At 32.4% G+C, this 12,288-nt stretch overlaps 2 protein-coding genes across 3 annotated transcripts; one reads left to right on the forward strand and one right to left on the reverse strand.

The window, feature by feature from the left end:
- The first annotated feature begins 1,693 nt into the window (after positions 1-1,693).
- Positions 1,694-4,160, forward strand: LOC127108469 (magnesium protoporphyrin IX methyltransferase, chloroplastic). Of its 2 annotated transcripts, XM_051045940.1 has the most exons (3): positions 1,694-2,335; positions 3,205-3,608; positions 3,875-4,160. In XM_051045940.1, exons 1-2 carry the CDS (start codon positions 1,760-1,762, stop codon positions 3,586-3,588), a joined length of 960 nt encoding a protein of 319 aa, XP_050901897.1. In that variant the 5' UTR covers positions 1,694-1,759; the 3' UTR covers positions 3,589-3,608; positions 3,875-4,160. The 2 variants fall into 2 exon arrangements, with proteins under 2 accessions (XP_050901897.1, XP_050901896.1); XM_051045939.1 differs by lacking the exon at positions 3,875-4,160 and having other exon boundaries at positions 3,205-3,787.
- On the reverse strand, positions 3,971-6,444 carry LOC127108468 (trihelix transcription factor ASR3). The gene is made up of 3 exons (XM_051045938.1): positions 5,565-6,444; positions 5,361-5,414; positions 3,971-4,444 (listed from the first exon to the last, which is right to left on the reverse strand). Exons 1-3 carry the CDS (start codon positions 6,421-6,423, stop codon positions 4,185-4,187), a joined length of 1,173 nt encoding a protein of 390 aa, XP_050901895.1. The 5' UTR covers positions 6,424-6,444; the 3' UTR covers positions 3,971-4,184.
- Between the last annotated feature and the right edge of the window lie 5,844 nt (positions 6,445-12,288).

Genomic DNA, 12,288 nt, shown 5'->3' on the forward strand with positions numbered 1-12,288 from the left:
ATCTTATGGAATCAATGAACCATGTCTTTAAAGGCATCTAAAACCTACCAATAGCCGCTTTAGTGCAAGCAACCTATTTTAGGCTAGGGCGCTGTTTGAGATTAGACATTCCAAATGGAGTTCAATGTTACAATCTAGGTAGTTGTTCAATGATGCTTCAATGAAATTCATTGAAGAGGAAGCTGCCAAAGCTAACACGCGTGTGGTCACAGTGTTTGACCGTACTAAATGTTTGTACAATGTTGTTGAGTTAATAGATCACAATGAAGGTATGCCGAGGGGACACTATCGAGTGGAACTAGATAGAGGTTGATGCGACTACAGAAAGTTTCAAGCCCTTCGTATGCCTTACTCTTATGTCATAGCGGCATATTCAAAGGTTCGACAAGATCCTTCAAACTTACTATCTGACATTTACAAATTCATAAACTTTTGCAATGTTTACAAAATTAGCTTTTCGGTGGTAGCAAAAGAGGATTACTGACATGCATATCAAAGGGACATTCTATGACATAATGAAATAATGCGAAGAAAGAAAAATGATCGCCCAAACAACACCAGTATTTTAACCGAAATGAATACGTCGAACAAAATGGTTAGATTATGTAGTTCATGTCGCTAACCCGATCATAATCGTACAAACTGTCCCAGTGTTGAACCAAGTACAACAACATATTTTTAATTGTAACTCTGTTGTTTTATATGAAAAACAACATTCATTTCATATGATAAGCATAACAACTACAATAATTAAACAGTAACACAAGCAACTACAACAAATAAAATAACATCACAAACAAATACAACTCATAAACAACATAACTATGTGATTACAACCATCAAAACAATTTTGTGAGAAGTATACATCATCATGTGAACGTCTTTGTCAGTTTTAACATCCACCCAGAAACGAATTCTCCATTTTGGTTGAACGTCGTATCAAACCATTGAATTCTCCTGATCCTTTCACCATCTGCAATTTCTCCATCTAACCAACGATTCAAGGTCCGATTTAGATGTTCGAACATATCTACATTCCAAAGTCAGATCTTCATCGGAGGTTGTAGTACTGAAAAAATTAAATCGACATTTTTCTTGTGAATATAAGGATATATATATATATGAATATGAAAATATTTTAAAGAAAAATGGAAGGAGAATGAAGGAAAATGGAATGAGATAGTAAGAAGATGTGTGAAAAATTATGGAACGGTGATGTTGTGTATTTATAGACGGGGTGGTGGAACAGTAATCACATGCATTGACGCACACATATAATGGATTATGCATGCGCTATTGCGTATGATGCCTACACATGCACGCGCCACTCCTAGCGGTGCCATGACCATGCATGCGCCAATGCATGTGATGCCAATGAATGATATTTTTATTGGATGTGCCAATGCACTAACACCTAGTTAGATGTTTTTGGAAAGTGGTTATTTTGATAAATATTTTTAAATGATAATTTTTTTCAAATTTTAATTGAAAAACTTGATTTAAAAAAAAATCTTAAATACATTGTCTAAAATTGAGGGTTGGAATTTCAAACAATCAACTTGAAGAGGGAGGAGTAGGTTAAATCCCTAATAAAATGTAAAAATTTAAACATTTATTATTTTAAACCAAGTTTGAAAAGTAGGACCCACGAGAATCAGGGAAAAGCATGGAAACTCAAATGCTATCTTATCCTTCCTGGATAACAATATCACTTCAACTCATAATTCATAATTCAAACTGTAAACAAAAACAAAACAAAATGGCGTTCTCATCTTCGTTATGGTCTTCTCTCTTCATTCCAAATCCTAACAGAAATAACCGTTTTTCTACATTCTCTCCTTCCTCTCCCGCCACTCACAAACTCTCAACCACATTCGCCATCCCTCCGCTCTCAACCGCAACGGCCGCCGACGTTACCGGCGCAATCGACGGCACAACAATCGCCGTTGTAAGCGGCGGCTTTGTCGCCGGACTCACCGCGATACTCTCTCTAACAGACCCCGAGAGACGGCGGCGCGAACAGGCGGAGGAAGTTGGCGGGGACGATAAAGAAGTTGTGAAGGAGTATTTTAACAACAATGGATTCCAGAGGTGGAAGAAGATCTACGGTGATACTGATGATGTTAATAGAGTTCAGCGGGATATTAGGTTGGGGCATTCGAAGACGGTGGAGAATGCGCTACAGATGCTGAAAGAGGAAAGGTCGCTTGAAGGCGTTACTATTTGTGATGCTGGATGTGGTACTGGTTCTCTCTCTATTCCGTTGGCTAAGGAAGGTGCCGTTGTGTGCGCCAGTGACATTTCTGCTGCCATGGTCGCTGAAGCTGAGAAACAGGTTACTTAATTTATAGCTTTGAAATTTTTGATTTGTGATAGGAGAAAGGAAAAGTGTATATAGTGCATGTTTGGTTCTAAGGCGAAGAGAATTGATTCTGAGTGAATTGTTTTTTAAAATTAATTTTGGTTAAAAGTGATTTGAATGTAAAATGATTGGTTATGCCGCGATGAGAATTGATTTTGAGTGAATTGATTTTGTAGAATTGATTATAGTTAAAAGTGAGTTGGATGTAAAGTGATTTATGGTTGAATACATTATATTTAAATTGAGTTGAACAATAAATTTCAGTATAAAAATCACGTTTAAACTCAAAAGCTACAAATTCTAGCTTCAAGTAGAATCAACTATGGAGGCAGAATCAATTCTATTTTACAAGAACCAAACACCTCAAAATCATTACAAAATCAATTCTATACATCTAGAATTGTTTTTATCTCTTCCAAAAGCTAAACCAGCTAAACCAAACATATACGTTTGAACACATTTAGTGTAAAAGTGATTCTAGCTGTGTAGAGTTAGGACAATAATCATGTACTCTGGCTATCTGGCTATAGTTAGCGTTTGTTTGGATTTGGAGCAAACTGCAGGACACCTTGCGCTAGCCCATAAGCTTCATTTTGTAGCTTCACAATATTCACGGTAAACATGTTTTGGGACACGAGATTTTCTACCGCACCTCCGATCCAAACACATGCTTAAACCCCTCGGTTCTGAGCTCGAAAGGCAAAAGAGCTTATCATAAGATAGGGCTGGGATGGGGTGTCTTGAATTGTCCAAAACCAAACTCAATTTTATTTGAAACTATGTTTATCAAAAGCATATCCAAACACAAACTAATATGTTAAGTGAGTTTTATCACTCTGCAGGCTAAAGAACAACTTGTGTCATCTGTGATGCCAAAGTTTGTGGTGAGTGATTTAGAGAGTTTGGAAGGATTGTACGATACAGTGGTGTGCCTCGATGTTATGATTCATTACCCTCAAAGTAAAGCGGATGGGATGATTGCTCACCTTGCTTCTTTGGCAGAAAAGCGATTAGTTGTGAGCTTTGCACCTAAGACATTTTATTATGATGCACTGAAGAGGGTTGGAGAGTTGTTCCCTGGGCCTTCCAAGGCAACCAGGGCATATCTTCATTCCGAAGCAGATGTTGAAAGGGCGTTGCGCAAGGTTGGGTGGACGATAAAGAAGAGAGGCTTAATCGCAACTCAATTTTACTTTGCCAAGCTTATCGAGGCTGTTCCTATGTAGCAAGGCTAGAGGATTCAGAGGTAAGTTTTGCATCATTAGAGGAAATTCCTAATGTATATTGTAAGCCATTTTTGTGTTCTTTTGTATACCATATTATTCTATGATCCTCTGGATATGTATATTTATTTTTGGAGAAAGAATTTAAAATTTGAAACTAGATGTCACCTGATGCATCAATTTAATGTCATCTTGCTACTCACCTTGGACGGCGACTTTTCTTCCTTTTATTGTCACTGCATCATGTCCTAAATTTTTCTTGGTGTTTTCACATGTCTGTAATATGCAGGATTAGAGAAGTATCATAACTAAAACCACTATAGTTTTCTAGTAAGCCGGACTTTGGGGAAAAAAGAATAGAGGATAATGCAACCTGGATCAGGAATTGAAAGAATAACATCAATTTCAAAAGAACAAATGTATATGAAGAGAAGTTTTCACCAAAATAAAACAATATGCGGCAAAAAAAACAAACTAGTTTAAGGGAGTAACTGATAACAATAAACTCAAGTGCCGAATTTAACAGTGATTGAAAGATCCTTGTCCACAGATACTACACTGATGCCCCTGAAGAATACTTCATTTTCTTCCGAATTCTTTTACAGCTTGTCAGCAATTTTCGTGATAGCATCTGTAAGCCTGCCAAGGGCTGAAACTAAGCTGTCTGTTTGCTGCTTCTGCTGGTCTCTGACCAATTGGGTATTGATGTTCTGAGCTCCAAGATGGGCTTTCAATATGTTGCTATTCCTTCTTAGCACTTTGATGACATCTTCAGTAAAATCTGCGGTTTCTTCAGAATTATCTGGTGATGATCGCTTTCTTTTGAACCCATCATTGAACAGAGTTTCTCTCTGATAACCTGAATAAATATTACTTCCAATGAGATTCCTAAAAAAAAGGGGACAAATAGATGGTGCCAAATATAACCAATAACACTCAATTGTATGTTTGTTTCGGAAAAACATCTTGTTTATGTTTCATTTATAATTACAAGACTGTCTCATATGTTTAGGGTTGTCAATTGCGGATAGAAAAAGAAAAAAAGATTGTTAAAATTCCGCTATGCAATACTGCTATCGCGCCAACATAACAACTATAGTGGCGCGATAGCAGTATTGCATAGCGGAATTTTAACAATCTTTTTTTCTTTTTCTATCCGCAATTGACAACCCTAAACATATGAGAACATTTTTGTCTTTGAAGATTTATAGAAATAGTTGGTACCAAATAAAACCAATAATACTCAATTGTATGTTTGTTTTGGAAAACATCTAGTTTATGTTTCATTTTTAATTACAAGACAGTTTTTCATGGTTAGGGTTGTCAATTGTGGATAGCAAAGAAAAAATAGAGAATTGTTAAAATTCCGCCATGCAACAGCGATATAGCACCAATATAAAGGCTATTTAACAACTTCTATTTAACAACATTTTGAACTATATAGCATATTGTAGAACAATAGCCGTTTGTCGAAATTCCGCTACACTATAACGGTATAGTGCCGCAATAGTGGGCTATTTAACAACATTGCTCATGTTCACTTCACTTTTGTCTTTAATGATTTGGACATGAATTTGTGAAATTTACAAAAAAAATTAAAAACAAGAAACAGAATGAAACCAATGGTTGTTCTGCAGTCAAAAGTTCTCAAATCAAACAGGTTCCCATGGAAACAGGTTCTCAAATCAAACTTTATTGAAACCACTAAAATTGCATGATTTGTAACATCACATGTCAAACTAAACAATTCAAATAGTTTAAAAGATTCAGATTACCTGGATCGTAGTTCCCTTGTGGAAATGGCTGTTGCTGTCTCACTGCTTGTCTCACTACAAAGCAACAAGAAAATAATTTATCAATAACAATAATCTGAAATGAGCTTATTTAAACTTGGTACTGATAACGCACAAAACAAAAATTGACTATAATATAATTATGAAACATAAAATGAACATAAAGACACGTTGAGAAACTGTTACCTGCTGAACTAGGCAGTAGGATTGGTGGAGGTGTCAATTTGAAACTCCCTGCAATGTTGGTTTTCTTAGGATTTGGTGTTTTGAATGGACTCATAACCACATTTCCATTCGTGTTTGTCTCCATGTTTTCCTCCTCTGTGCTCCAACCCATTTTCTCACTATCAACTATAGCCTCATCCTCCTCCTCTTCATTTTCATCCTCTTTATTACCCTGCTCTAACGCCAACACCGTCGGCACAGCACCTTCAACTTGATCACCATTCTCCGCTCTCGGCGCCATCTTGACCAGCGTCAGCGGAAACGCAGCAGCAGTGCAAACTCCTCCATCCAGCACATTGTACACAACAGCATCAAAGAAACCAGGTAACTTATTCTCTTTCCTCACATCATTTCTCATTATCCAAAACGACTCAGCCTCGTCCTTTACATTCGTCTCCCATTTCTTGATCTTCCTGAAATCAGTCAGAAGGTTCCCCCATCTCTTCCTACACTGAACAGCTCCCCTTTTGACACCATGCTGCTGACACAAGGACGAAACCAAATCCCATTTCGGGTCGGTTTGAACCAGCCCCGACGTTGATGATCGGTATCTGCAAACCTGATCTCCATTTTCAATCACTTTCTTAGCCTCAATCAGAACAAGTGTCTCCTGTCTTGTCCATCTAGGATGTCTTGTGGCTTTGATTCTTTCACTGGTTTTCGGTTCAACTTCTTCTGGTTGTTTTTCAGCTGGTATAGTTGGAGACTCAGCACTACTACCTTCACAAACTTTCTCTGAATTTGGCTCACACATCTCTGACATTTTCGTTAAACTTTGAGAAATGAGAATGAAAGATAAGAATGAGATACTTTCATTCATTCATTCATATACTCGTATAATAAAAAATAATCAGCTTTTTTCTTAAAGCGAATTAACTTCCAAACAAGGATGCAATAATTTTCGTGTAGGTAACTTGTTTTCCGCAAGTGATTATTTTCCAAATATTTTTACTCATTTATATAGGGTACTCTCTTCTTCCAACTAAGGACTTATTTACTATATAAACCAAATTTAGACCAAAAAACAATGTTTAGTTTAAGTCAAATGACCCTCTTAAGGGTACCCTCCTTTTCCAGTTAAGAAAGTTTACATTTCTTTAGTATAAAGTATAAACCATACAGAGAGTTTTTTTTTAAAAATAATTTTTAAAATTTTTAATTTTTATTTTTTTTATACCATTTCTAACTATTTAGCAACTTCCTTAATTTTCTTTTTTTTTGAATATTATTTTCCTAGAAAAGATAAGAATCGGATTTTCAAGAATCAATATTAGTAAAGTGGAAATCTTAAAACTTTTATTGATAGGATAATAGAACTTAAATTAAAACCATGCATATGGACATAGTATAGTGATCAAGGTAGAAGATAAAAACGGTCTAATATAATAATAAATTTTCTGCAAGTTTGGTAATATTGAAAATAAAAGCATATCTCACTTAAAAGGCTAAAATTTCAAAATGAATCGTCATTAAAATTGCCAATGATATTTTGCATTTTTTTTTATTAATTATGAATAAGAATCATTGAATTAATAATCAAAATATAATAGTTCTTTCGAAAAGTAAATATCTTCACAATATTTTAACCATTTGAACTATATTTACTAGAAACATTGCACATTCTTCTTTGAACCATTGAATTGTGTACTCCTACGTAAATAAATAAGAAGAGATAGATTGAAAATTATAATATTAATTATAAAAAATGATTTTATTATAATTTCTAATAGTTAAATTTTTTCGTTTTTTTAAAGTTTAATGATTATAATAAGGTTTACACAAACAAATCAACAACGGTTAGAAAATAATAAACAATAGTAATTTTATAATTGTTACATATGATATTTGAATTTTATTTTTTTAATAATAAAGTCAAACTTTTATTATTGAACTAAAATATTTAATGCAAAAGTTGTTTTAAAATAAATGAATATTTTAGTTTTTCAAAATATTACATTATTTTTTCATTGTATAATAGAATTAATATTATTTATATTACTTTTAAATTATTATTTTAAATACATTTTTGTTTTAAGAAAACAAAACCCAAACACGGATATGAATGACAACAAAATCCGAATCCGTGGATATCTACTCAAACCCATCCAAATTTTATAGAAGAAATCTAATTTGAATGAGTTTGAGTTTTTCTCAATTATAAATTATGGAAACGAATCAAGTAATGATGATATTAGTATTCACTCTGAATTCGTCTGTTTATATATGTTATTGTTTAATTTCGATAATTTAGAATATTAGTTATGTATTTTACTTTTTACTTTATTATTTAAAAAATATATTTGGAATTTTCAATAGTTTTTTTTTTAGTTTTAATGTAATTTTATATTTAAAAAAAAATACTATTTTTATTATAAAATTGACTACATTATAGAGATGAGAGAGGGGCAGGGTAAACATGACAACATAGAAAATTCACTTTGTCTCCGTTTTGGTTTGGATTTTTCTCATTTGTAAAATATATCGACAAATTGGATAATGAAAATACTAATATTCACCTCGAATCCGTCATGTTTATTTCTTTATATATTTTACTAGTTAGTTTTGATAATTTATAATATTAAATATGCGGTTAATATTTTGATATTTTGATTTGTACTTATTATTTAGAAAATATTTGAAATGTATATGAAATCTTTTGAGATTATTTCATTTTATTATTTTTTATAATTTGATTTTAGAAAATATAAATATTTCTATTAAAAAAATTGATATACATAATGGATGGTGACGGAATGGAGATATTCGAGCCTAATCCGATTCCGTTTAAGACGAATCTAAGTTTTAATTCTCTATCTATATTAAATATCTAGACATAAAATATGAATTATTTAAGAATTCGAGTTTGAATTTGAAAAAGTTAAAATAGTTTCCGACCCGTTTTGTTGTCATGTCTAGGGCATAAATACTCAAAGCTAACCCAAATTTATTTAAAATGGATTTGAAATTCAATTTTTCATCCTGACAAAAATTAGAGCGGGGTAATACATATTTATTAGAAATTTAGGTTTGAGTTTGGGAAAGTAAAAATTTCCCGACTACATGTTATTGGACTCTTGGACACTTATGTAAAAATCAATATCCTGAGCCCAATTATTGTTATGTACCGTGCGAAATTTGATGGTTTAGAGTAAAAAATTACACACAAGTGTAAAAGAGAAATATTATATATATATATATATATATATATATATATATATATATATATATATATATATATATATATATATATATATATATATATATATATTATTGGTAAGTTTGTAATTTAAATATACTATATTTTTTATCATATAATTATCAAGTGTGTAATGAATATATAAATAATAAAATAATAATATTGCATTTCTTATCATATTTTAATTAAACACATCCGATAAATTATATATATATATATATATATATATATATATATATATATATATATATATATATATATATATATATATATATATATATATATATATTATTGGTAAGTTTGTAAATTAAATATACTATATCTTTTATCATATAATTATTAAGTGTGTAACAAATATATAAATAGTAAAATAATAATATTGTATTTCTTATCATATTTTAATTAAATACATTAGATAAATTTAGTAAATAATAATATTGTATTTCTTATCATATTTTAATTAAATACATTAGATAAATTTAGTATATATATATATATATATATATATATATATATATATATATATATATATATATATATATATATATATATATATATATATATATATATATATATATATATATATATATATATATATATATATATATATATATATATATATAATAATAATAATAATTGGTAAGTTTGTAATTTAAATATATTATATCTTTTATCATGTAATTGTTAAGTGTGTAACGAATATATAAATAATAAATAATAATATTAAATTTATTATCATATTTTAATTAAACACATTTGATAAATTTAATTTATAAAGTAATGCAAACGGGTGATGGTGATGAATCGACAGTGTAAATCATTTTACACTGACAGTGCATAGTAATTAATCTCTCTCTATAATATATATATATATATATATATATATATATATATATATATATATATATATATATATATATATATATATATATATATATATAAAATAAGAATAATAAGAATAATAATAATAATTCTCTTTTGTACTTGTGTGTACATTTTTTAGTTATCTAACTATAATATCATTATTTTTTGAGAACACGTTGGACTTCTTAAGAGACAAGCAACATATGGAAGCAAAAGAGCCAAATTTTTCTTTATTCACTCAAGCGAGTACATAGTTTGAGAGTACTCAGGACTATAATATAGTACAAAAATTTAAACCAAAACAGGGAAAGTATAAAGCAACAATCAGATGACAAACTTAGCTTTGCGTTTCTCGAGCTCTTTCATTTTAATCTTGAACTTCTTCATCATTCTTTCATAGAGCTGAATGAAGTGATGTACTGAAGAAGGAGTATTACTCTTATCCTTGTTTTCCATAACGTCATCCAACTTCTAAGGTATTTCCCTGACCAATTCGTTGTATAATTTTACTAAACCATCAAATTTCACACGGTACATAACAATAGATAGATTCAGGATATTGATAGATTTTACATAAGTGTCCAAGAGTCCATTCAAGTGTTTCTTTTCATTTGCCCAACTTAAACTTTCTTTTTCCAGGGCCGCATGCCTCTCTTTCCAATGTTGCGCACACTTCTTGGCGATGTCTGCTTCATGGTACTTCTCATTCCACTCCTTAGGGGTGGTATAAGAAGTTCTCACATCTTCTTCTTTGAGACGACGCTTTTGTTCCAACTTGACATTAGTATTTCTAAGAGATAACTTGAGTTTTTTTTATCTTGGCCTCAAGTTTTTTCCTTAGCTCTTTCTTTTATTTCGTGGCCAGGTCGAACCTGTAATACGCTTCCCCGCGTTCTTTCTCAGTCTGCCTCAGCTGTTTGCGAAGTGAAATCAGCCCAACATTAGCTCCTACTAAGCCATCTTTGTATTTTTCTTTGAGGTCTTCCTCAATTTTGGCTTTTTTTCTACTTTCGACCAATAACTCTTCATCAGCTTCACCCTTCCTTAAGTCTCATACTTTCCCCGGTTATTCCTTTGAGTTTGGATCACAGTTCTTCATTCTCTTTAGTCAGTCGTGTAATCGTGGCCCTCAATTCATCAACTTCTTCTTTGGAAACATGATTAGGCTCAGACTCTAGAGGAGGGGTTGAAACCTCGACGCTGAAAGGTAGCTTGACTTCTTCCACCCTTTTTATCACCCATTGACGATAAGGCTCTTTTGCCCTGCAGTCTCTTTTATCGAGCTCTTTTCCTTTTCTATGAATATGACTTCAAGCTCTTTTGATCTTTTTTAACAAGCCATGATTCTCTGTTCCCATGCTAGGTAAGATAAAGTCTTTCAACAATTCCATCTTGGGTTCATTTTCCAAAGGATATCTGAGTTGTCTTATAGGCAAGGTTGAATTGCAGTTGATACAACCTCAGGGTCCTATAAGAGGAACATTTGGGAATTCCTCGCAACTGGTGATAACTTTTTCTACGTTCCAAGTAGGAATATACCAAACTAAAGCATCAACAGTAAGAGAAGCCAACTTTTGAGACCACTTCAAATTCTTCAGAAACTCCACCTAAAGACCTTTTCGAGGTATGTGAGACAAAATCCAAGAATACAACAATGGAGCACAACATAAGACTACTCCCATTTTCTTCCAATGTATTGTATGGAGGCACTAATACATGTTTGTTAATAGGGCATGAACCAAATTCTTAGCCAAGAACACGCTGAGAGTAAGTGGATCTATAAAGTAGGAAGATACCAAACTAAAGGATCAACGGTAAGAGAAGCTAACTTTTGAGACCACTTCAAATTCTTCAGAAACTCCAACCAAAGACCTTTTCGAGGTATGTGAGACAAAATCCAAGAATACAACAATGGAACACAACATATGACTACTCCTTTTTTCTTCCAATGTCTTGTATGGAGGCAGTAATACATGTTTGTTAATAGAGCATGAACCAAATTCTTAGCCAAGAACACACTAAGAGTAAGTGGATCTATAAAGTCATCATCATTAGGGAACATGACAACTCCATAGATAAGAAGAGCTAGAATGGCGCTGAAAGGCTCCCATTTTCCTTTTATCTCTAACGCCTAAGCCTTTTCTTCTAGGAACTTCCTTGAAAATCCTCTAGGTCCCAAACCAGGTGCTACTTCTCTGACAGTATGGTGTAATGCTTTTGCTACTATTTCTGGTGTTAATTCTTCCCCTAAGCCTGTGACCAGAGCATGATCCTTTAGATACTAACCCAAAAGTCTCTCAAACTCTTTATTGGTCGAAGCTAGCTAGAAGTCTCGAAAAGTAAAGCAACAGAGATGAGGGTCGTAGTATTGAGCCAAAACAACTAAGGCCCAACATCTACACTTGTGGTCATTAACTTCAATATCTGCCCATATCTTCCTATGAATTTATTCTTCTTGCATGGCATTATTTTGCCACTCAAGGCTATTAGACTCTGTCTTGGGTAACTTAAACTTGAGAGGAAGTGCATTTCTTCTATCTGAACCCATCTTTCAAATGCTCACTGCATAATATAAATCTTTTAAGATTCCCTGATAATAAGGCCCAAATGCAAATGCATGCAATG

The sequence above is a fragment of the Lathyrus oleraceus genome, chromosome 7 (assembly GCF_024323335.1).
Source record: "Lathyrus oleraceus cultivar Zhongwan6 chromosome 7, CAAS_Psat_ZW6_1.0, whole genome shotgun sequence".
Classification (NCBI taxonomy): Eukaryota; Viridiplantae; Streptophyta; class Magnoliopsida; order Fabales; family Fabaceae; genus Lathyrus; species Lathyrus oleraceus.

Bases quoted from the DNA above. Each gene is read 5' to 3' on its own strand.
- LOC127108469 (XM_051045940.1), top strand. From the start codon at position 1,760: ATGGCGTTCTCATCTTCGTTATGGTCTTCTCTCTTCATTCCAAATCCT. The intron at 2,336-3,204 runs GTTACTTAATTT...ATCACTCTGCAG, and splicing joins TCGCTGAAGCTGAGAAACAG to GCTAAAGAACAACTTGTGTC.
- LOC127108468 (XM_051045938.1), bottom strand. From the start codon at position 6,423: ATGAATGAAAGTATCTCATTCTTATCTTTCATTCTCATTTCTCAAAGT. The intron at 5,415-5,564 runs GTAACAGTTTCT...GTTGCTTTGTAG, and splicing joins CCTACTGCCTAGTTCAGCAG to TGAGACAAGCAGTGAGACAG. The intron at 4,445-5,360 runs GTAATCTGAATC...ATATTTATTCAG, and splicing joins ACAAGGGAACTACGATCCAG to GTTATCAGAGAGAAACTCTG.